At 29.1% G+C, this 26,821-nt stretch overlaps 1 protein-coding gene across 2 annotated transcripts; it reads right to left on the bottom strand.

Annotated features, from left to right (window-relative positions):
* Positions 1 to 379: 379 nt before the first annotated feature.
* LOC124922530 (transcription repressor KAN1-like) lies at positions 380 to 5,831 on the bottom strand. Of its 2 annotated transcripts, none has more exons than XM_047463261.1 (6): positions 4,778 to 5,831; positions 4,597 to 4,673; positions 3,803 to 3,848; positions 3,202 to 3,352; positions 712 to 805; positions 380 to 598 (listed from the first exon to the last, which is right to left on the bottom strand). In XM_047463261.1, the coding sequence occupies exons 1-6, from the start codon at positions 5,409 to 5,411 to the stop codon at positions 476 to 478; spliced, it is 1,125 nt and encodes a 374-aa protein (XP_047319217.1). In that variant the 5' UTR covers positions 5,412 to 5,831; the 3' UTR covers positions 380 to 475. The 2 variants fall into 2 exon arrangements, with proteins under 2 accessions (XP_047319217.1, XP_047319216.1); XM_047463260.1 differs by having other exon boundaries at positions 712 to 808; positions 4,778 to 5,828.
* Positions 5,832 to 26,821: the final 20,990 nt, after the last annotated feature.

The following is a 26,821-nucleotide window of genomic DNA, read 5'->3' as shown; positions in this document are numbered from 1 at the left end:
TGAAACCAATCTTTAAACCTACATACAAACCCAAACCAAATAGAACAAATGAGTGAAATATAGATTTGGTAAACTCTAAATCTAAAATAACCGAGAAACCAAGTAAGAAGAATATAGTAACAAAAGATGACATCTAATAACCTTATATTAAAACTCGAACAAAAAATATAGAAGAATAAAGTAACAAAAGATGACATATAATAAGGATTACCAAAATTTGCATGCCCTTTCTAATATAGATCATGTTTCATTTCTCATGTGTACCATCCAAGAATAATAAGAATATTTATGCGAAACCCTCAGTTCATATAACGAGGAGGAATAGGGTTAAATTTGTTAAAAGAGTAATTAAACAAAGAAAAGAAGGGTTACAAAATACATGAAAGGAGGCTTATCTTGCAATTAAATTTCAACTCCATGGTTTATTTACCATGCCTCAAAATTAGTTATATATATTTAGTGGATATTCTTATTTTTAGATTAATCCGTTATCTTCTTTGTCGCGCCAATCTGGTCTTCCTAGTGTGAACTCCAAGCTTGGATTCTTTTGCTTCAGATCCGACATTAAATAACTTTTCAAACGATTCGAATCAGTTTCCTGCATCCCAAAACTATGTTATTTATCACTTTAAGATGTAACTGTAAAGAAATATGATATGATATAGTTTTCCTAAGTATAGTTTTTCACTAGCTAGATGATCCAAGTCATACCTCTGTAAGGTTTTTACATCTTTCTTCTCTTGGCAAGGAGAGAGGTCTCAATTCGTCTGCACCATTGGAGTCCATCTGCATCCATGCCTCTCTACTGCTAGCAGATGTAAAACAATACTTTTAGCTAACAATATATAGAATATACATAAATTTGTAGTAGATAAAAAGTTAAACATGACGAAACTTTTGAGAATGACCTAGAGAAGGACGTTCATATTCACTATTGAGGCCAAAGGTAAAAGTGTCGAGAACTAGCAGACAACCATGACTCGTTTCGTATCAAAGCTAGACCACATATGAGTGGGTGAATTGCATGCACCGTGAAGAGAATGAAATTTTTGACAATAAGAACTTTGATTCTTGGACGGAACCAAGAATAATGATAAGATCAGCCATCAAGAGAGAATCATCCAAGATATTATTATTAGCGCATTAAAAATATAAAAAGAGCTAAATCCAAGCTCAAATAGATATGGACAAACTCTATAGTGCTGTGAGATGGGCGAGAGGAATGCCCGATGGCGAACGTGATGAATCCATAAGAGAATTGAGTTGACTTCTACTCTTGTAATTTAAAGTTTGAGTTTTTTGGAACTTTCTCTTTTGATGTTTCATATTTATGATATATTTTTTTGATTAACTTATGATAAATGATGTTATTCATTGTAATGTTTTGATTTTTCCACGGTAGATGTGACTTGTGCATGCGTTTACCGTCTACAATCAATAAGAGACATGAAGAAGAGGGTGGTGGAAATGATTTGTCATCTTGTTCTATTCAAATGACTAATATTGGTATGCACTTCCAAACAAGTTTTTGGAGATTTCATCGGATTTCAAAGGAGAGCGGGCAGTTGAGGGGACATTGATGGACTAGATTGATCTATGGAGAAGTGCAAGCAAAGAAGGTTCATATGACACCAAAACTCTAATGAGATCCCAAATTTAATGGAAAATCATCACCTATATATTTAAAACCCTGAACCTATACTACAAAGTATCTCTTCATCTAATGTAGCCAATTAAAGTCAGAAGCTACCTCCAACTTTCAATAGAGGAACCTAGGGTGGTAAGCTAAGGAAAATAAATTGTCTTGGCCTTAGAATTGTTTAAGGGTCTCAACCTCAAATTATTCAATTAAGTTTAGGTATCAAGGATGTAACCAACAATATGATCACTCAGCTGAGCAGATCACTACAGACTAAGAATAGGATCTCAAGGATATAAGTCTAGTTGTAAGCTTGTAAGGAATAGAATGTCATGAAGCAAGGTAAGTTCATTCCAGTTATATCATTTATCTAATTGTTTGGACAAGACAACAATGGAAAGGAAAATGTTAAAAAAAAACTATTTAAATGAAAATCTATTATTTTTAGCTAAAGTTAAAATTCACCATAAACTAATAATAGAGCAACAATATGATGTCATGCAACAAGGGTAAGTTCATGATTCCAATTATATCATTGACCTAATTCTTTGGACAAGCCAACAATAGAGACAATAGAATCAAACAAAAATCACTCTCCATAAAATAAAACAGTTATATATAAACCAGATTTCATCTAGAGGATGTCAACACGACCACAAATACATGATATAACTTCAAGTTATGGTGTTTTATTTATAAAGAGGTTATATATAAACTATGAAAAGAAAAGAAAAGCCATACATGATAACCATAAAAAAAAAACTATGAAATATATTTAAAACTTTCTTGAGAATGCCTATAATATAATAATCAACTCAAAAGAGTTGATTGTAGTAGCCATTTATTGATTAAATCTCTAGTCATGTTTTCTTTTGTTTCAATTTATTTTTGACCTTTTTATTATGCTATATATTGTGTAGATGCCTGGTTTTGTTTAATCAAAACCAAGAACATCCACCCAAATAAAGAAACTAATGGAAGATACATTGATTTCACATATATACATCCTCAGTGTTTATGTCAAGGTAATTGTATTTGTACCCTTAGGGTAATTTTTTTTTTCTTTGAAAAAGTTTTGCCTATTAAATCCAACCACTAATTAAGACACTACAAAATTGAATGGTCCAAAATATCATCAAACACATCCGAAACAAAACAATTAATTAGGGTTATTAATGTAATAAATAAACAACTTTTTTCAAAAGTAGTTAATTAATTTTTTTAATTCAAAAACAAGGAAGATATCGTAGAGAGATCTTGCACAAGATTAAAAAGCAAAAGAAAAAAACTAAAGAAGGAAAAAACAGAAGAAGAAAAGCAAAAGCTGGCAGTAAGAATTCTTCTCTTCAAAAATGGCGGAAATGAAGTTGAATGTCAGGGTACCATGCAAAAGATAAAGGAAACCAAACCAAAGCTAAACCTGTACTGATAACAGATACTCACACTGCTACCATCAGCAGCAGTATCTGAAACTCCGTACCCTTTCGCATTAAAATCATTTCATAACAACAACAGACACAACAACAATATCATCAAACTTCTAGAGAGAGAATCATATTTACCTTGAAGAATTACTCCACAAACTACCCATCTTATTATTAGCCGAAGATGGGTATTCTGAAACCGCCCTTTGTTCAATATTTCCACTGTCCCCTCCTCCTGTCTGAGCTCCGGTTGAGATTTGATCATCTTCTCCGGATCCATCAGATTGACCTTCAAAATTAAGTCATACACATAGGGTTAGGTCCAATTTCTTCTCTAAAAACAAGTTGAGTAATTAAGGGGAAGGGTTTAGTTAAAAAAAATTTAAAATCCATCATCTTATATTTATTTTATTATAAATTACGTACTACCTTTAAAAAGATATAAAAAAATTATTTAAATAAACTCAATCCAAACAAGCCTAAGAGTATAAACACATCACACCCACCTAGAACTATTATTGAATAAGTTGGACCAAATAAATAGCAATATGCTTTCTCATTTATTCATCAGTCCTTGAGATCTGTTTGAATCCAAACTTAATGAAACTAGAACATAGTTAGGAAATATTTTGTGAAGCACACAAATATCACGTGGAACATGAGATTGATCATGAAAGAATTACAATGAATGTAAAATTGTTGTAAAGGAAAGAAATTATTATTTTGTAGAGAAATGAACCTGAGGAAGCTGCAGTCCTGTCAGTGGTTTTCACAGTTCTATACATCTACAAATTTAAGAGAAAAGGAATCAAAGAAATTATAAGAAACAAATAAAAGAATGAAGAAACACATCATGTTTAGTATATATATGGTTAGTTTGATTAAAGTTATTTATTGTTTATTCAGTTCAACTTAGAACTTATTCGCATTGCTGAATGTATTCAATATGCTTAATTATAGCTGTCATCTCAGAATCAAATGGGCCTTAAAGGTTTTGACTAAATCAAATTCTATGAAGAAATTTCACTTTTATTTGTTAAAATTGTTGAGACCCGTTTGATTTAAGGTATTGAAAATATGTATTTTTTTTTTGTGTAAACTAGTTACTTATTTAGAAATAATCAATCTAGATGATAACATAATCATCACTCTCTCTATATCTATTTTTCAACTTGATTACTAGGGATAGGGGTTTGACCTACTGGGGCATTGTCTGGGTTAATAACGAGGATGATGAATTTTGATGTTAGTAAAAGCTTGTATTATTGCATAATGATGAATTGCTATTGTCAGTTATTTCTCTCTCCCCCTCTGCATTTTCTGACCAGAAAGAAGATGACTCCTTTTTCCTATTCCATGAATTCATTCAAGTCATTCAATGCTATTCATCGGCTACTGTGCCGGAGCCATAGACGGAGATTAATTTACACCACATGCCAAAGAAAAAGAAAGAGAAAAAGAGAAAGAAAGAGAGAGATTCACAGTAAAAATGTTCGTAATTAGATCTCCCTCTCTCTCTCTCTTTTGTTGTACCTGTAAATGGCTCTTGACATGAGATAGTGTAAGATCCTTCACATCCATTAGCTCAAGCACCGACTTTGGAGTCGCCCCTAATTTCCAAATTAAAAAAGAAAATTAAATCATATGGTTTAATCCCTAACTGTCTCATGAAGTTATAGATCCAAAAAAGAAAAGAATAATATATATAATATACTTTCATGGCCGCCGAGTAATTCCACAGCATGAACAAACCGACCATGAAGTGTGCTTGTCCATCTCATTCTCGGAGCTCTCATACTCCTCTTCACAGGCATCTTGGGGCTAAACCTAGTTGACGATCTCAAACCGTCCTGTCCGTACTGATGATGATGATGATGATGATAGAAGTTAGGTTGAAATAACGACGGTGGCGGCGGCTGCGGCTGCGGCGGAGAAGAGATGGTCATGCCATTCATATGGAATCTCCTGTTATTATAAACCGGAGAACCCAACATAGGATCAGGCCCAGGATAGTGATGAAGGTTATTACCACGATCCATCGGTAAAAATGGGAAGGCACGGTTCTGATAAACCGGGACACCCTTGATCGGTCGACTGATCAGGTCATCGGATGGAAACAAGAATCCATGATTTCTGTTACGGGGTATCTGGAGGTAGCTGGTTTCCCGACCGGTCAGCTGGTTGGAGTTAGATGTGTTGGGATGGGATAAAGAAAGCTCGGTATTGGTTCCGAAGGTTCTAGAATCAAATCCAGGTTGGATGGTTGCATTTGGAGGACTAATATGGAGAGAGAGATCAGGGGGTGGATTTGAAGAGGGTTGATCAAGGAAGATTCCTTGTAAGGGCATCTTTTTAATTGATAAAAACAAATTTAATATAAAGTTTCGATCCTAATTAAGGTTGTACCCAAGAAAGTCTTGAATAATCAAGATGGAAATTAGATAACTAACCCAGTGTTGTTCTTCGATCATATGTCTGTGTGTGTATGAGAGAGAAGAAGTGAATATAATAAAAGAGAAGGGAGGGGAAGGGGGATTTTGCAGAAAGACAAGAGAAAGAAGATGGGGATTATTATGAAGAGAGAGAGAGGGAGAGAGATGGTATAATGTGTACTAGTAAGAAAAGGACAGTCGAGAAAGAAATGGACTCAGATGTTCTGTCCTTGTCTTTATACATAACAAATGCTCTTCCATTTTGATTTTACTCATATAACCTCCACCACTGTGTCTGCATGAATATTTTCCATTTTAGCAATTCAAACTCGTCACTAACTCAAAAACATAAAAATAAATGCTATCAAACATCTCTTTATTTAAAGAAACAATAAAAGAAAATAGCTAGAGGAGGTACACAAATCCAACTAAACAACACTCTAAGATATTTGGGGTTGATCTTGATTTTTGGGTTTGTTTTTCTTCCAAAAATATTGTTTGAAATAATTATATTATTTGGGTTTAATTAATTGATTTAATTACTAAAATATTTTTTTATTTAAAATAAATAAAAATAAAGTAAGAGTTTGTTCAAAATTTTATTTAACTTGGTATAGAAAAAAATATAATTAGTGATGATTTTGATGAGGTGATAATTTGTTTTTGATAAAAAAACTTGAAAATTAATTATATATATAAAAATAAATAAAATAAATATAATTTTAAATAAAGTGTATTTTAGTATTTTAGTTAATTAATTGAGTAATTTGATTAATGAGAAGAGAGTAAAATGATATTTGATTTTTTTGGATTATTTAAATAACCCAAAACCGAACAAGGCCTTAGGTTTAATTAAAATTGTTATTGAGGGTTGATTTTGAGGAGCTAGATGTTTTTTTGGTAAAAAGAAATTTAAAGATTATTAATATATAATGAAATTTTTTTTCACAATTTAAAATAAAGAGTATTTTAGTATTTTGGTTAATTATTTGAGTGTTGTGACAGATAAAATGAGAGGAAAATGATGTTTGATTTTGTATGAGTTTTTTAAAAAACCCATACCGAACTAGCCCTTAGCTGATGAAATAGTGATTTTATAGTTTGAATATATATATATATATATATATATATATATATATATTTTGAGATGATATATAAAAAAAATTAAAAGTGGAACAAGCTCTAATTTCAGTAGACCAACTCATTTAATTTTTTTTAAGAATATTAAAGGAAAACAAAGGAGATGAATAAGCTACATGGCCAAATAAACCTGGATGGGCAGAAGTTTGAGCTCGCCAAATGAAGAATCGGCTCTCAATTTCTTTGACATTTGAGAGGTTCTTTTTCGGGTCATCTATTATTTTCTTCCTCTAATTTTATTATAAAAATGTATTGTCCTGGTTACTCTATAAATGGAGATCTTTATTCCAAATTTTATTTCAAGAAATTGCGAATACAAGACTAATGAAATGGTTCCGTTTAAAAAAAAAAACTAATCTCCAATTACCATCTATGTATAAGATCTAGAGCTCTGTTTGATTTTGGGATTTTTATGAATTTTGTCAAAATATATTTGATAAATATAAAAATGGGTTGTTTAAGATAAATTATTGAATAATATATATTTTTTAATTTCAATAAAAATAAAATAAAAGTATTTTGATATTTTAGTTATTAATTAAATAATTTGAAGATTAAAACGATATTAACTAATATAATAGAGAGGTGCTTTTCAAAAAATTCAAAAAAAAAAAAGAAAAGATCAAAGGGTCTCATATAGAAACCTAGCAATATAATCACTAAGAACAAATACAAATTAGAATCATTTGCCCTTTGTATCAAGAGTTTATAAAATCTAAGGAAAATTTTGAGTATCTACAAAGTGAAAAGAGCTTTGATAAGCTTAAACAACATCCACTAGCCAAGGCATCTCACCACCTAGCTTGTCACAAGAATCAATACCCAAACCAGTAAAAGTTCTTGTTCTATTGATATCCATTTCAAGATAATATATTAATGTTTATTAAAAAAATTGAAATGTTATTCATTTTTATTTTCTATTGATACCATAATGTAATCTCTACCTAACTTTTTTTAGTTTTGATTAGTCAGTCTTTAGCATATTTCTCTAATCAAAATTCTAATCATCAATAGTTTTTCTTCACTATGCATGCGGTTCACTTACTCAACTGTATATTAAGAATATCCTTGTGAACACCTTCTTAACAATTCCTAATTCCTCTTTCACGAGTCTCCTTCTCAAAAGTAGTACATGAAGACTCAATACTGAGTTGTGCACTTTCTAAAACCTTCTTTCATCATCAGGTTCCTCCACATTAAAGGAGAGCGAATGAGATCCGTGGATTGAATGCACACGCCCTCCCTTGTTATGCATGATGCACTTGTGTCCGGGAATAGATTCAAGAATTTGAATTGGGTGGGCTTAAAAAATAATTTGGGGCATACAAAAATAACGGAAAAATTAAGAATAAAACTAGTGAATAAATGTAGATTTATTCCATTTTTTAATAATTAGATAAGTAAACTGCGCTAGTATAAAATACATCATTAGCGACGACATAAACCATCGATAAAAGCCATAATACTGTCGTCCGTCGTCGCTAAGTCCATCGTTAAAAGATAATGGTTATTAACGACAACGATATGGCGTTGATAATCATTGCTCTCGGGTTTTTGAAACATTTCTGATTATCTTATTAACGTCGATATTCCCCTTACACCGACGCTAATATTGTCCTTTATCAACATCGGCGCTCCCTTAACGCCGACTTTAATGTTGTTCTTTATCAACGTCTGCGCTCCCATAACGGTGACATTAATATTGTTATTTATCAATGTCGGCGCTCCATTAACGCCGACATTGATAATATTTTTTCTCGGGTTTTTGGAACATTTTTGGTTCTATTATCAACGTCGGTTTCCCCTGACGCCGACGTTAATATTGTTCTTTATCAACGTCAGCGCTCCCTTAACGCTGACGTTGAAAATGTTTGCTCTCAGATTTTTGGAACATTTCTGGTTCTCTTATTAACGTCGACATTTCCCTAATACCGACGTTAATATTGTTCTTTATCAATGTCGACGTTCCCCTAACGTCGATATTGATAATGCTTGCTCTCGGGTTTTGGCATTTTTTTAAAATTTTATTAAACCTGTTTCATATGTTGTTGTACTACTATTAGCAAAAAATATCATTTATAAATAAAAATGAATTCCAAGTTTCAATTAAAATCTCAAATCGTATGTCAATCACTACTAATTGGGGGAGGAGGCATCGTAGAAATAAGCGTCTGTATAGCCTCTTGTTGTGGACGCATTATCGCGCGCATCTCTTCCATTTCACGTCTCTATTGCGCTATTTCACGTCCCTAATGCGCCATTTCACGTCCCTACTACGCCATTCGTTCTTGCATATTTTTGTTCTCCTCGATCAGCGCTTTCGTCTGTTGACGTTAAGACATGCGTGAGCTGTTGACGCTCGAGGAAAAACTTACCCGTTGATCCACTCTAAAGTGCATTGAACATATTCCTAATCTCATCCCGGTCACCCTCCCGTGTCCCTGTGGTCCTAAAGCAGCCTCAAACACAACAAACGACGACTTATCAGAGTTTTCTTCTAGCTGCTCGCGCATCACATTCTACAATCATTTACAACATTGTTAGTAATTTTAAACTTATACATGCAAACTAAAATGATAGAAAGGATTAAAACTTATAATGACCTGTAGAACATGCGGAGAAGGCACGAGAGTCGGATCCTCGGTGGTCGCTTTCTTAGTATGCGTATGTAGAAAGAAGTTTGCATAACTAGGGGCGTGTCAAAACTTCCTCTTTTGTACAAATAACATACATACCATCTGTTAGATATTATGAAAATTTAATACTCTTACTAAAACTTACCACTTGTCGCTCCACTTGCGAAAATGGTTTGTTGTTGGTGTGGTGTGTATACCAATTTCGATATGTTGTCGACGTTGGTCGTACTTTTTTCTATAATTATAAGATAGTTATAGTTGTTAGTTAATAGTCAATTAAACATATAATGAATTAAAAATTACTATTATACCTTAAATTCAGTCGTGAAGTAGTGATGGGTAGGTGGAAGAATCTTTGTATTACCGTCAAAAGAATCTCTTTCTTCGCGACAACGATGAGTAGGTGGAAGAAACTGTCAATGACTCATGTAACACTCTTTTTGGAAGTGTATCAATCTCAATAATTTGTATTCTTATTACAACACGGACATGCAAGTATACCATTCGTACTCCATTCAGATAAATTTGCATATGTCAGAAAATCATTAATGGTTCATAACGTAGTTTCCCGCATATTGAAATATTTTTATGGCTCGCGTCGTAAGTCATCATACTAGTATGCCACAACTCTTTTAACTCGTCAATCAATGGCTGAAGAAACACGTCAATCAAATCCCCGAGAGTTTTTGGCCCGGGGATTAACATGAAAAGAATGAAGTTGTTTTTATCCATACAAATTGTAAGAGAGATGTTGTAAGGGATAATAATAATTGGCTAAATTCTATAAGAAATCTTTCCATTTGCAAATGGCTAGAACCTGTCACTTGCGAGAGAAAATATTACATTCTGAAGTTCGAAGGATAAATCTTTAAACTTTTCTTTGAAGGACGTCCATGTAATTGAATTAGTTGGATGCCTTAAGACTTCATCATCAACATTAATATTATTTTTACGCAAAGTCATCCGAGGAGCGGTTTTGGAGCACATGTACAACCTTTGCAACCTCGGTACAAGTGGGAAATAATGTAAAGTTTTATTTGGAATGAATTTCCCATTCACCTTTTTCCGAAGCGTACCACTTGATTAGTTGATCTTCCATCTAGACACAACACATATTTTACACTAGTCTCAATCTTTATCTTCTTTACAGAAAAGCATACAATCATTCTTACAAGCATCAATTTTGTCACACGTTAAATCGATGTCTGTAATAAATTTCTTACACTCATAGTATGAACTTGGAAACTTAGAATTAGTTGGTAATATTTCCTCTTTGAGCAATTTTAATAACAAATCAAATGACGTGTTGATCCATTAACCAACATTTTTTATGTGAAGTAATTTAAATATGGTGGAGGCTTTTGAAATTCGGGATCCTTCGTAAAAGGGAAGTTTCGAATAATCCAACAACCGGTACAATGCCTTAGCATCGTCAATAGGGTTTTCATTATTTGAGGTTTCAGCGGTTGGATACAAATCATTGATAATGTCTTCCATAAATTGATCATCTTGATCAATTTCTTCGTTCATTTTATTATTTATAGCATTCTCTCCAACTCCAACCGGATTTTCATCTCAGATGTCATCTAATTCATCATTATCATCCTCCTCATCATCCATTTCATTCGAATATCTCATTTCTCCATGAAAGTACAAAACAAATGTAATTTTGATGGATCCCAAACACAATTAAATGATCTCTCACCATTATTATATTCTCATAAGTTCGATTTGCACACTTTACACATGGACAAACAATCAAATTTCTGTTAGTAGACCTAATCGCAAAATCTATAAACATTTTAACCTCTTGAATATAATTTGGATCATATCGGCGTAAAGTCATCCAACTTTTATCGGGTACTTCCATTTTAATTAGGAATTATCACCAATAATAAAATTATCATATACCTATTTAATTAATAGCAACATATAATCAATTAATCAACATACTAGACAATTAATGAAATCAATACCTATGATACATATAATTTAACATCAAAACAAAATGAAAAAAACCTAACATATTAATGCAAATAAGTCATTTTTAAAACATGCAACCTTAATAATCTAATTAAGTCATTTCTCTAAACTCGCAATCCTAATAATAAAAAAATATAGGCAAATTTTAGAATTTACCAAACGAAGAATGCCGACGATGAGTAAATCTCGAATACTTGATTCTGACCGGTAAAACTGAAAATAAAGAACAACGAATTGAAGTAAACAACAAAACAAGAAAAATAATCGGATAACCTATCAACAAATCTATCAAATAACCTAATTTTTCAATAACTTATCTGCAAACCTATCAAATATACTAACATTATTTGGAAATAGATCAAACAATTTATCAAATAAAACTTAAATCTATCAAATTATCAATAATATCTATCAATCTAAATCAAACATAAATCTATCAATAATATCTATCAACCAAAATCAAACCTAAATCTATCAATAATACATATCAACCTAAATCAAACAACCTAAGACTATTACTTGAAGTAAAGAAGAGAGGAGAGAAGCAACGGACGAACGACGAACGATCGACGACTGTGCAATGGAGCGAGAGAGAGCAAAGCAAAAGAGGGAGAATCGCAACGGAGAAGAAAGAAGAAAAAAAGAAGTGTACAAGTTTTATATTATTATTAGTGTCGACACTATCGTGCGCTGACACTAATATTCATTTGGCACACGAAAGTGCCGACACTAATAATAATATACATAATAACGTCGACGTTAAGGTAACGTCTACGCTGATACTCTTTTTCAAAAAAATGTTTCAATTTGACAGAAACTCCTCTTTATTAGCGTTAGCTTTAGGAAAAAAACCGACACTAATAATATAGCATATTAACGTCGACGTTACCCTAACGCCGATTCTGTTACTCTTTTCCAAAAAAACGTTTCAATTTAGAAGAAACTCCTCTTTATTAGCGTCAACTTTAGGATAAAGCCAACACTAATAATATAACATATTAACGTCGGCGTTACCCTAACGCCGACGCTAATACTCTTTTCCAAAATACGTTTCAATTGAAACTCCTCTTTATTAGTGTCAGTCTTACCTTTAAAACGACACTAATAATATACTTTTTTTATATACCCATAAAGTCTAATGATAAGTTAATGAAAATGGAATTGATTGATTGTTTTGAAGATTGAAAATTGTGAAAGACTGAAAAATGTGAATAAGTTAAAACTAGATATTTCAAATTTAAAATAGAGTTTTGTTGAATATTTCAAGATCCAATGTTACTATTACACCTCACAATCCTCAATTATTTGTTTTGGAATCATAATTAAACACTTAAATTAAAACATTGCTGCATCACATCATATCATTTTTATTATTTAAAAATGGCTACACAAATCCTATACCAGATCATATCTTAAGAATCAACAAAAGAATCATTCAATCCTACACCAGGTCATATCATTTTTTATTATTATCTTGTTATGTTCTTAACAAATGAATTAACCTCCAAACGTGTAACACCACCTTCTTCAACAACTTTACTCAAAACCAAACCAATTTCCTCCACGCATCTGCTCCATCTCATTTGTAACATAATTTCATGTTATTTGATAAATTTTTACAACCACAAACACGAATGTGATGACTTAGTTCCTACACATAGTGAAGAAGAAGGGTCAAAATAAATATTGATCCAAGCAATGAAGGAAGAACTTTATATGTCGATAATAATAAAGTGAATAGATACACCACATTAATGGACGACTTGAAGTCAATAAACCAAGACACTGAAGTGATTGAAGGACTTGGTTTCTCTTTGTCTTATTTTTCAATCAATGTGTTTCTAACCAATAGACAATCAGGCTCTTCTGGAAAATTTTCATATTCAATTTCCTTCTAACCAATTGAAGATGGAGATTTTTTAGAAGAGATTGATGATCATTGAGAAGAGCCCGATATTGGTTGGAAGGAAATCAGTAGTTTCACCACTAAAGGAAATCTAAAATTCTTTAAGGAGAAGCGAGAGAGGAGCATGCTATATAAAGGTCATTGGCAAAGAATGTCAGCGAAAAAATTTGTCGGCACGTCATTGATATTATGGATTATGAACGACGACGATAACATAATGTTGTGGCTAATAGTCTTTATAATATCAGCCACGACTTTTGTCGGTTCCGTGGCTGATATTATAGATAAAAAACCACAACATTATGCTATCACCGTCTCTAATAGTCTTTTTTTTGGGGGGAAACGACTTAGCGTCATTTCATTAAAAATTCTCAAAAACGGGAAAAAAAACCACGAGTTTAAGAGATCATTCTAGACAGGCCTAGAATGATTTTGAAGTCGTAACATTCTGAATAAAAGCTAAAAACGTAAATGAATTATCTGTTTACAATGCTTTCAATTCTAGTGAGTTTAAAAAACGATAAATTCCAGTTCCTACAGATATTCCTGTTCTGCTCCGTGCTTGGAATTCCTCTCCACGTTCCCGCGTGGGCACTGTAATCCGATACAATATCTTTCTATAACTCGTCAATGCTCCTGCGGGTTCTGTCATATACCCTTGCATTCTGTTCTTGCCAAATGTTATACACCACTGCTCCAAAGCCGCACTTGAACACGCTTGTTGCAAATCTATTTCCCTTGGCTTTGAGTAGTGCCGCTTTTTTGATTTCATTCTATTCTCTCGGGAAACTGATCAACTCCAGGCTTTTATAGAATCTGTCCCAAAGCTCCGAAGCAATACAGCAGCTCCCGAATAGGTGATCTATGGTTTCTTCATTTCTTATGCATAGAAGACAGCTCGCGTCCGGGATGCTCATATACTTACTGATACGATCACGTGTGCTGAGTCTTTCCCAGAAGGCGAGCCATATGATGAACTGGTGTCGAGGGATAATCTTTGTTGACCATACAAGAGGAGCCCATTCTACTTTTTGCGCTTTTTCCCAGATTACCTCCCATATTTTCTTCAATACCAGCTTTCCATTGTCCTCATCTTTCCATTCATGAATATTCGGTCTGTCGTGTAGTTGTATGTTACTTATATGATCAAGTATCCTCTTTCCTTCTGGAATTCTTCTCAAGAGCAAGTTCCAATTCTCGTCTTTGATGTCTCTGATTTTTGCTTTTGCGTAGTCCCTTCTGATACGAGTATTTTGAAACTCCTCCTTGTCGATGATAGGCTGGTTTTCAAACCAAGGGTCGTGCCAGAATAGAGTGCCTTTCCCGTCCTCTAGTCGGATGTCATAAAGATCTGCAATATCGCTTCTTAATTTAAGAATCTTTTTTAGAGACCAGCTCATACCTTTGTGAATTTTACAGGTCCAGATGTTGGTTTCGTGTTTTATAAATCTCGTATGCACCCATTTGATCCATAGTGAACCCTGATTGCGCTCCAAAGCCCACAGATGCTTGAAGGTTAGAGCCTTATTCCACTCGATACATTTCTTCAAGTCGATGCCTCCCTCGTCCTTCGGTTTGTAGAGAGCGGTCTATTTGACTTTCTTTCCTCCTCTTCCACTACTATCCTAGATAAAGTTTCTCATTAGTGTGTCGAGTTCCTTCATTACCTTCTTCAGAATGACCATTTGCTGCGCCCAATAGCCAACTATGCCCATAACCACGGTTTTGATAAGTTCGATCCTCCCTGCATAAGAAAGTTTTTTCGCTGCCCAGCCAGATATCGTGTTTTTTACCTTTTCAATCAGCGGCTTGTAGTGTGAGATCTCGATCTACTTCGCAGTTAACGGAATTCCTAAGTACCTTATGGAAAAACTGCCTTCCTTGATGCCCATGATGTTGAAGATGTCCTGCTTTGTTTCGTCATTCACGCCTCCATAAAATGCCACACTTTTGCTTTCATTAATAGTTAAACCTGTTATCTCAGAAAAAAACATTAGTGCAACCCTAATAGTTTTAATGGAATCAACATTTGCGTGCGCTAGAATGAACAAATCGTCAACAAAGCATAAATGTGTTACCTCCTCTACCTCACAGAATGGGTGAAAGATGTATGGACGATTCTTTCGGAACATCGCGAAGATGCTCTCAAAGATCGCCATGATAGATACGAAAAGGTAAGAAGAGAGGGGGTCACCTTGCCTTACCCCGTTTTCACCCTTGAAATAGCCTCTGTGGACTCCATTGATGCTAACAACAAAGTAGGATTATTAAAACACATTGCATAATCCAATCGATAAAAATCATAGGAAAAGCATAAACAACCAGAAAGTCTTGAATGGCTTCCCATCTAACAGAGTCGAAAGCTTTCTTGATATCTATTTTGAAAGCCACTCTCGGGGATATTTTCTTTTTCCCGTAGCCTTTTAATAGGCTTTGCATGAGAAGAATATTATGAGAGATTGTCCTACCGGGGATGAATGCAGATTTATTAAGATTTATTATTTTTCCTATAACATTTTTAAAACGTTTAGTAATGATTTTTGAAATTATTTTATAAATCACATTGCAGCAGGAAATTGGTCTGAAATCTTATACTTTCTCAGGTACCGCAGTTTTAGGGATTAAGGTTAAGACCGCTGTATTCCATTGCTTTAACATCTTCCTATTTTTGAAAAACTCCAGAACCCCATTAGTAACATCTTTACCCACAACCGACCAATTATCTTTGAAGAACTGTGCATTAAACCCATAAGGACCCGGGCTTTTATTCTCATCAATACTAAACAGAGCTTCTTTAACCTCAACCTTCGTGACCACCCTTATCAACTCGCGACTATCTTCTACAGAGATTTTCCTATCAATAATTTGATACAAGGTATTCGGGTGACTTTGATGTTGCTTTCTTGTACCCATAAGCTGCTTATAGAAATCAATAGCCAGATCTTGGACACCCTTTTGACCCTGAACATATTCACCATCATCATTCTTCAGCTTGTACACATTGTTACTCATGTTTATAGCCTTGCATTTTCTGTAGAAGAAAGCTGTGTTTTTGTCACCCAACGAAAGGCAGCTCTGTCTTGATTTTTGTCTAACAAAATTCTCTTCAAGTAGACTCGGCTTCCTGAAGTTTTCAAGCGCATATCTTTCTGTTTCATTGAGTTGTTCATCACTATCATCCCTTAATAACTTTTTCTGAACCTCTTCCAGTTTTTCTCTAGCAGCCAGAACTCTATTGGAGATATTGATGAACTTCTTCTTGTCAAAGCTTTTGAGATGATTCTTCAGGAGCTTAAGCTTCTCAGAAACCCTGTACATGTTGGAACCTCTGACATCTGTTGACCATACGATTTCGAGAATACCCTTGAATTTATCATTATCCATCCAGAAATTGAAAATTTTAAAGAGCCTTTTGAACCTTTCTTCATTTTCCCAGAACAATTTAATCGGGCAGTGATCAGATATAACCTGATTCAAAACATGAAGTTGACTTTTCTAATAGTCTTTAGAATATCAGCCACGGTGATAGCATAATGTCGTGGCTGATATTATTGATTATCATCCACGACATTATACTATCGCTGTGCCTGATAATCTTTTTTAATAATGGCCGGGAAAACTGACTATTAGCGACAACTTTGACAACGAAAACTATCGATCATAATAGTGGCGAGAGATGGATGGGAAAGCCATACTATTAACGACGGTGTCAACAACAAAAACCGTCGCTGCTAATTTTTATCAGCATCAGTGTAACATCGTCGTCGCTAATAATATTAATTAACTACGACGCTTTGATCGCCATCACTAATAATATTTATTAACCCGGGCGTATCTTCGTCGTCGTCAAAGTCCATAGCTAATAGCCCTAATTCTACTAGTATTGTGAATTTAAATGAAAAAAAGTTAAGAAATTAATTGTCATGACACATGTCTCAAATGGTTCACTTTTTGTTGAATAGGCGGAACTCCATTCCTACTAGCCTTCCGAATGAATGATAGCAACGGTCTCTAAGTTCCTCGTGATACAATGGTCAGTGTCTCAGAGCGATTTGTGTCCTCCAAGGTTCCTTGACTAGTTGTGTCATCCTTGTTTTGCTTCTAAATCTCCCCAATTAGCGGTGAAGCACAAAGTAAAGCTATTATTGTCATAGAACACAATAACGATTGTAAAAATATGTAGTCAATCATATATATCCACTTACTATATAGAGTTTCTTGATGAGTATTTTCTGTTAGTTCTTAAAATTCTTTTATATCTCAATCCACGTTAGGGCTGAGGTGGCTTAAACCGACACCAAAAATTAAAAGATTTTTTCTTTACGGTAAGAAGGTGATATACTCCTAATTTCTTTTTTTTTCTCATTATTTGTTTATTTGATTCTCTAAAAACGGAAAAGTTCACGTTCATCCACCCATTTATCCATAACTTTCATTTTATTTTCTTAATCTCACCCAACTATAATTCTTGAATTCATTCCTTATTACAATATTATCGTTAAAAGTTAAAAGTCATCGTAACAAAATAGTTTGTGCATTTTTTGGAGGTCCTTAATGATGGAACAATACTAATGCTGAAGATGTTTTGAAGGTAAAACGTTGAAACTAAAATTCACAATTATTAATAATTACGACGTTGTTCGTAGTATATCAATTGTGATGGGTTATGTACCAATGTTGTTGAATGGACCATATAACTAAATTAACAATAAGTGGCTAATAGTCACATTGATAAAGCACAACAATTGAACACAACGCTGCTAATTATGAGTTATTTTACCAATAGTGATACCAATAACCATGGTAATATGTACTTTCGTTACTATTGTTTATGGTAATATATAGACCTCGTTTGGGCGTTTACGTAATAAACTGCTACAGTAATTTTGCGTAATAAACTCAGGCAAAAATTATAATCAAACACACTATTTGCACTATTTGCGTTTAAACTCAATTTTCTCTCTACCTCCCTCCTCAGTGTTTAAGATTATAATCTCAGTATTTTTCTCTCTTATCATTTTTAAATATTTTTTTATTTATTCTTTCTCATATATTTTATTATTTTCTAATTATTTTATTCATTCTCTCTTATCTATTTAATTTATTTCTAATCATTTTATTTATTCTCTCTCATATATTCTATATATTTATAATATTTTTTTACATATTTATATAAAATTATTATAATAAAAAGTATACATTTACATATGTTTTTATTTATAATATATGTAACTTAATATATAAAACAATTAAGCAAAATATGAAATATAATTTTTTTTTTTATAATTATAGTTTCAAAAATCACTTAATTAATTATCACAAAGTACATATTACAGTTGAAATTAATCAAACATGACCGAAATAAATGATAATAAATGATAATAAGAATAGGGTAAGAGAGCTGGAAAATGAATTGACAATTGAAAGATTGAGTAGAAAAGGAGGGTTGAAAAGTGAAAAATATATATAATAATAATAATAAACTACTTTCTTTATTCATATCATTTATTTTAAAATATATTAATTTTTAATTTAAATTATTTATTAATATTTAAAATTATATATTAACAAAAATTTATAAATATTAATATATTAATATTTATTTTCAAATATATACTATTTTTTAATTTAAATTTATTAGTATTTAAAATTAAATTAATAAATAAATATAACATTATATACATATATAATATTAATTATTAATTAATATTACAAATATAAAAAATAAATAAACTGGGCATATAAGCTGAATCAAACATACACAAACTTAACAATTAAATAAACTAAGATCATATCAAACTTACTTCATAATAAATTGGTCAATAATAAGCTGAATCAAACTAGCCCATAATATGATAAATGATTGGATGACACAATTTAATTAGCTGAAAAAATAAAATAATTTCTCTCTTCTCTTTTTTATTTATACTTTTTACTTTTTTTTTTCATATATTAAGGTGACACCATGTCATTTGTTCTTTCATTTCCTTTTTCAAATTCTCCCCCTTCCACTTCTCATATAATATTAAGAAAAAAAATATTATTATTATTATTATATATATATATATATATATATATATATATATATATATATATATATATATATATTAGGTTAATGAATATAATAAAAATAAAAGTAATGCACAGACAAACAAAATTCAGTTTACCACAAGATAGATAATAGATTGGATTTGTATTAAATTTGAGCATTCAAATTAGCTTACCTATTACAACGATTTAATTAAAAAAAAATATAATTTATAAGATATAATATTTAATATAATAAAAATTATTTTATTATGTTTCGTAGTTTGATCTATTTAAATTAATCAAATCAATTTAAACAACACCATAATATATTAATTAATTTTTTTAAAAAATATTTTGTGTTATATTTTTTTATTAACATTCACAACACTATAATATATTATATATATATATATTATTAATATTATTATTTATTTTGTAAGGTAAAAAGCCATCATAACATTTTTACCGTAATAATTTTTATTATATTATATTATATAAAATATATTATTTTAAAATGAGAAACAATTATGCATATTAATAAAAAAAAAGTAGTTTTTTTTTTTCAATTTTAAGTTATTGAATATTATATTTATTAGTATTTAATTATTTTTATTTAACTGAATTTTGTACAAGTACTATTTGTCTAGTTTCATATTTATTTAGTAAGGAAATTTCATTTCAAATCATTATTATTTATTACTATTATTTATAATCTTGATACTTGTGTCTTTATTTAATAATAATTTTTGTAGATATTATTATTATTTATATTTTTGTTTAATTAATTATTTTAAAATTAATTTACAAAGTTATTAATGATGTGATAAATTCAATCAAATGTATACATGGTATATTGAGTTTAAGCACAACTCAAAATAAAATGAAATTTAATTTAAATAATATATATATAGATATATATATATATATTCAATTTTTTTAAATCTTATAATATATGAGTAATTTAGTGGTTTTATGATAAATAATATATATTTTGTTTAGGTTTGATTATTTTTAAAGCAATTTTTTTAAAATATTTTGTTACATTAATGTCAAGCCCCTTAAAAAAAATTCTGCTGATAAAATAATTTGAGTTATTTGAATAATCAAAATAAAAATTATATTTAAATCTTTCTTATATATCAAATTATTTAATTTATTAACTAAAATATTGAAATATTTTAAATTATTAATTTTATTTTATTATTATATATTAATACTATTTAAGTTTTTTTATTAAAAAATAAATCTTCAACACATTAAAATTATCACCAATAAATATTATTTTAAATAACCAAATCTAAAAAAAAACTCTAATCCGAACAAGAAGATAGTCTATACAAGTTAATTTGATAAGAAAACCATTTTTTTTAAATAATAACTATTTATTATTAATTTATGAATTATAACTTATTTAATTAATTATTTTTAAAATTATAATCTAAATTTAATTATTTTTATAACAATATTATAAATTACTTAAAAAAAATCTTATAAAACTTATTTGATATTTAGATTTTGTAAAAACAATTTTATACTATAATTAATCAACTTATTTAAATTAGTAATAAACATATCAAACTATAATATTTTATTTTTAAAAAATATTACCAATTATTTTAGTAATTTAATCTATATAATTATTATTAATATCTTGTAGTTTAGTGATAATAGTATTTAGTTAATCCTTATTTGAATAATTACAAAAATATCAAATACAAATTTAATTTCAAAGTTCATCTAATTTTCAAATAAGGTACAAATTATTTAAATAATTCATAAAATGTTATTTTTTTCTTATATTATTTAATTAAATATTGATATTAGTTTTCAAATAACTAACGATAACTCCAAACAAACGGTATAAAAAAATGGTAAATAGAAAAAGAGTCTTCCTTTCTGACACCTTTCCCCCCACATTGTCCGCTCTCTCAAGTCTATTCTCTCCCTTCAAAGCATATACATCAATTAGTAACTAGGATTTGATAGGTCATGTCTATTATTGTATCCTCATTTCTATATCAATATTTTATTCTAGAATTAATTCCTGAATTATTTTATTATTAATTTTTTAAAATATTTCAATTTCCAAAGTTGTCTTATTTATTTTCAGGGTTTTTTTTACATAAATGTTAGATTATTTTAAAAAAAAGTTATAAGTTTTGATATTATTGAGGTAATTTTTTATTTAATTGTTTTAAAAATAATATTAATATATATTGACACTTTACAAAATAAATACATATAATGATACATTAAAAATATATATAATATTTCCATCAATAAATTATAATTTAATTAATTAAAAAATACATAATTTTGAATTATGGTTGAATAATGTAGGTTTAGATTAAATAAAAATACTTTTATCTTTTCAAGTTTAAAAATATATATGTATATATATAGTAGTCTAAATGTTTATTTAATATTATATTTTTAGATATTTGTGTGATCTTTTGAAAAGAATTTTTTAAATAAAAATTAGATAATTTAAATATTTTGTATTTTATATTATTAAAATATCTTTTTATATTTTTAAATTTAATCAATCTAAAGTAATATTATTTTTTTAATTAAAATATAAGTCCTAACTTTTATTATTAGACACGTATTTTTATCGCTTAATCTATTTTAAAGTTTTTGAATTTTATTTATTAAATTTAAAATTCCATAAAAAAAGGTTTAAAATATATAATCAAATATGATTTGTTTAATGAATAATAATTTTAAATTTAGTAAAAGATAAAATAGTAATTTGAAAACTTGACTTTTAAAAATAACTGTGAAATAATGATTAATATATCCATGATTATATATTAAAGTAATTGTATAGTTAAATTTAATATTATCATAAAATAATATATTTTTTTTAAAATTTAGTTATCATACTTTATTTTTTAATAATTAATAATTAACTTACTATTATTACTTGAATAATTTAAAATTAACTTGTTCAATCAAATAATAAGATTATATTAATAAAAATGTTAATAATATATGATATAAATAAATAAAATATTTTAAACTAATTAAATTATTCCAAAATTTATATTAAATATTTTGATATTGTATAAATTAATAATTAATAATTGAGTTAAAATAATAATATAAACCAATAATGTATTGTATTAAGACAATAATTTTTTTAACATAATTATATCCATTATTTATGATTATTAGATTAAGGATTAATTAAAAGTATTATTTATCCTCATTATATCGATTTTACCTCTTATTTTACAAAATCGGTTAACTGGCTAATATTTGTGTCGGTGTAATCGGTTTTAGTTCTATTGGTTTCGGTCGGTATTGGTCGATTAACCGATTTAACCGTTAACTGATAATTTAACTTTTTAAATTAAGTATTAAACTTATTAAATAATTTTTTTTTAATTTTTGTTTGCTCCTTAATTTTATAGTATTCTTCATTTTTATCTATAATAATATTTCATAGATATATTTAAAAATATATAGATATATTTAAAAATATGTTATATTATATTATTGTAACAATATAATATATTTTAACAAATTCATTTTTTATATTAATATACATATAAATTAGTTTTTTTTAAAAACAATTTTATATAAATTATAATTTAAAAATAACTAATATATATTATTAAATATTATTTATAATATATCTAATATTTACAAAATAACTAATATAAATATATGATAAATTATTACCGACCGCTAAAACATTAGTTCAACCGAAAATCGGATGGTTTAACCGGTAAAAACCCGGTTAACTGGAATCGTTATAACCGGTTAACCAATAAACCGGTAAGTTTTTGTTAGATTAATTATTAATTTTTCGTTTTTTTTTCACAGCCCTATGGTTAACCCGGTAAGCTTTTGTTAGATTAATTATCAGTTTTTTGTTTTTTTTTTTCATAGCCCTACCAATCTAAACCCATCTTAACTTGAAAGTAATTAAATTATCAAGACAATATAACTTCTTTATTCTATTAGTTTATTTGCACTTAAAGCAAAATGAGTCGAGTTAGATCGAGTTATTGATTTTGATTTTGATTTTTCTTCTTCAAATTGTTCACAATTCACAGTTTTGACTTCTAGCAGACTCATTTGTCCAAATATTTTTGTGTTTAGAGTTGCTCACCCATTTTTTTAGTTAAATATTTATATATTCTGCCCTAATTCCTAGGGTTATGCCTTGTTTATTATTTGTAAAGCAAGGAGAAAAACATTTTACAATGGATAATAAATTTAATCTTGAAAAAGAAACACATAAACTTTATTTATTTGTTTACAAATTTATTTTTAAAAAATTAGATTAAAATTAAGTTCTTGCCAAGATTTGACACCAAAACAGGCAAATTTTTAAGATAACAATAACAGGCAAATGTTTTTAAGATATGTCTTCAATCTATTTTAAATAATTATAATTACTATGATTCATTTACAGTGCATTTTCCAAGATTCTATCTGTCATCTTAAATAAAATTTCTTGAGATAGTCAATCATAATGGTGTGTTGAAGATTCATTATTGGATGGGAAACATTTGTCCATTCAAGAAATATAGATTACTGTAATTTATTTAATATTGTAAAGATAATGCAATATTAATTCAGAATTTGTAGTTATCTGATTATAATATTCCACACCAAGGAAGAAGGATATTATAGTTTTGTTTCATTAGAGAGAGACCCACAAAAGGGTAGTTTTGTTGGATTAGATTGAGTTGCTTAATCAAATAATTAAATTCCCACATTACCAGCTTCTAGTTCCATTCCATTCTCCCAAATATTCCATTCTTCTATTTCAACAACTTTGTTTGGCATCTTTTTTCAATTTTTTATTTTTAATAGGTTGTAGTATTAAAGACTTTTGAAAAACAAAATTATATATATAACATAAATATTACTATCTAAAATGACAACAAACTTTGAGATCTTCTCAGCCTATAGAATATAATGGAAAGTCATATTTAAAAATAAATATCCACATCCAAAGTTTCAAAAATATTTATTGGCACCTCATAGTAACAGGCTACATTAACATATCTCAAGATCAATCAAACATGTGGGCCTAGTTTGATGAAGGGGTTTTTGGGATAAAACTCAGTTTTTATCCCAAAATCCAAACATCTTATTAACTATAAAATTAAATAATTTTATCATTTAAATACCAAAATTACCCTCTAATTTTATCTTTTCTCTCTAAATCATCATTCTCTCACCTACACCATATCTTCTAAAGTCAAAGGGCAAATTAGTCTTTAAATTTTAAAAACCAATTTTTTCATACTTTTTATCAAATAAGAATTTTTTTGGATAAAACCCAAACAAAATCCAAAAAATCACTTACTCAAGTAAGGCCGTGGAAAGACTCTGAAAGACTATGCAATTAGGTCTATCCATATTGTTTATAAATTGATATTTGAGTTTTATTTAGAGTAATAAATTTAAATATAAAAAATAAAATAAATAATACTAGTAATACAAGTTAAAATGTCATATTCACATGATAAGACAAATATATTGTCAGGGGAGATTTTTTTATTTGTTATGGGTTCTTTTAAAGAGATGTTATCATTTATTAAAATAAAATTCAAAATATTTCTAAAAGCACAATTATTTTTACTCAATATTATATACCAACCACACACTAAATATCACAAAAATGTATTCTAGAATTCGTTAGCCCACTTTGATTTGATTATTGTTATTTTGTATAGATGAGAATATGTTCGTCTTTAGTGTCTTTATACTAAAAAGGCTTAATATTATTTTTAAAAAGATAAATACAGGATTTAGAGTTGGGGTGGTTTTGAAAAAAATTTAAATTGGACTTAAAAAAATATCGATTTTTTTTTATACATAAAACGAGTGGATAAATTAATAGTTAATTAAACAAACAGTAAACTATATTTAAATTTTGTAAGAAATGTCAAATTTTTACCATATATATTTGAAACGGTAGTCACCTGAGCTCCTACATAAATATGTTCCTCACACCGAATGAAAATTGAGATTAGATATGTGCATATTTCCATAACAGCACAAATCAAAATTGTCCTGCAAGGTCAAAATACTTAACTTGACATACTGTCCTAACACAGTTCTTAATTGTGTTGATTGTGTTATTTCTGAATTGTTCAATTTTAAGGCCTAACATTGCCCATTGACAGATTATCAGAGTTAGAATAGAGTGCTCAAAAGATCGTATCGTCCATGTATGTTGTGACTTCAATCATATCGCACGCCATGCCGAAAACCATTAGCCTATTTTTTTTTTACTAATAGGGTTTTAGTGTTTAAATGATTAATTTAGTTTGTAATGGTATATTAGTGAATATATGTAGGGCCGGCCCGAAAAGTATGAGATTTTGAGGTCTATCCAAATTTAAATTTTGGGTCCCTAAAATTGTAGAAAAAAATTTAATTTTAATTAATAAAATAAAATATAAATAATTAATATATTATAATTCGAGACTAAAAAAGAGATAAAAAAGTTATTTTTATAATATATATTTAATATTAAAGAAGAAAAAAAGAGAAAAAAATAATATTATTAAATATAAAAAAATGGGGGCCCTATAAAAGTGGAGGGGCCCTATGCAAGTGCATTGGCTGCCTTACCCAGGGCGGGCCCTGAATATATGGTTTAACAACTTAGAGTATTACCAAAAAATAACATAAGCTAAAATTTTCTACGAGGCTTGTGAGAATTTCGGTCTAACTAGGATATAGTTCCGAAATTTAGGCCTTGTTCGAATTGGGGTTTTTGAAAAAATCTAAAGAGTGAAAAAGTAATGATTTGTGATGATTTTGAGGAAGTGATGATTATTTTTCATAAAAAGACTTAAAAAAGTATTGATATATATGAATAAAATAAAAAATAATAATTTAAAATATGAGATATTTTAGTATTTTGGTTAATAAAATAAGTGATGTGATTGTTAAGAATTGATTAATTAAAAAATTAATTTTGAATATTTTTTTTTAAAACTTAAAGAGAACGAGGCCTTATATGCAAATCACGATTGCAAATGAAGTCTCATTTTCGAATTCTACTCATTGAAATATGGCCTTGTTCGGATTGAGGTTATTTAAATAACCTAGAGAGGGAAAAAAATAATGATTGATAATTTTGAGGAAGTGATGATTATTTTTGATAAAAAGACTTAAAAAGTATTGATTTATATAAATAAAATAAAAAATAATAATTTTAAATAGAGAGTATTTTAGTATTTTAGTTAATGAAATAAGTGATGTGATTGATGAAAATGATTGATTATAAAATTAATTTTTTATAATTATTTAAAAAACCTAAAAAGAAGAAGACCTATAGATTCATTATGTCTTATGTCTGATAGAAACATACTAATTTTATCTATCACACTCATGTGACAGAGAAATTGCAATAAAACAATTTATTAATTGATTAAAAAAATGTTATTCCAAGATAATATTTGGCTAAAGTTTAGAGGCACGTTGATTATTTCATTTTTTTTTAAAACAGTTTAGAGTGAATATCAAACTCTAATCGGATTTGTGAGTTTTTTTAACTAGCTGAGGGTTAATATCAAAATTTAACATGACTTGTGAGATTTTAAAAACCCACTATATATCATGGTGTGACAACCTTATCTCATTGTGTCAAGTCA

Source organism: Impatiens glandulifera, chromosome 1 (assembly GCF_907164915.1).
Source record: "Impatiens glandulifera chromosome 1, dImpGla2.1, whole genome shotgun sequence".
NCBI lineage: Eukaryota > Viridiplantae > Streptophyta > Magnoliopsida > Ericales > Balsaminaceae > Impatiens > Impatiens glandulifera.
The sequence above is the reverse complement of the archived record's forward strand: the minus strand, read 5'-3'. Positions and strand labels throughout refer to the sequence as shown.

Coding starts and splice junctions, on each gene's coding strand:
- LOC124922530 (XM_047463260.1), bottom strand. CDS start 5,411: ATGCCCTTACAAGGAATCTTCCTTGATCAACCCTCTTCAAATCCACCC. Junction 3,353..3,802: donor CAGGACTGCAGCTTCCTCAG/GTTCATTTCTCT, acceptor TTAATTTTGAAG/GTCAATCTGATGGATCCGGA. Junction 599..711: donor GATGTAAAAACCTTACAGAG/GTATGACTTGGA, acceptor TTTGGGATGCAG/GAAACTGATTCGAATCGTTT.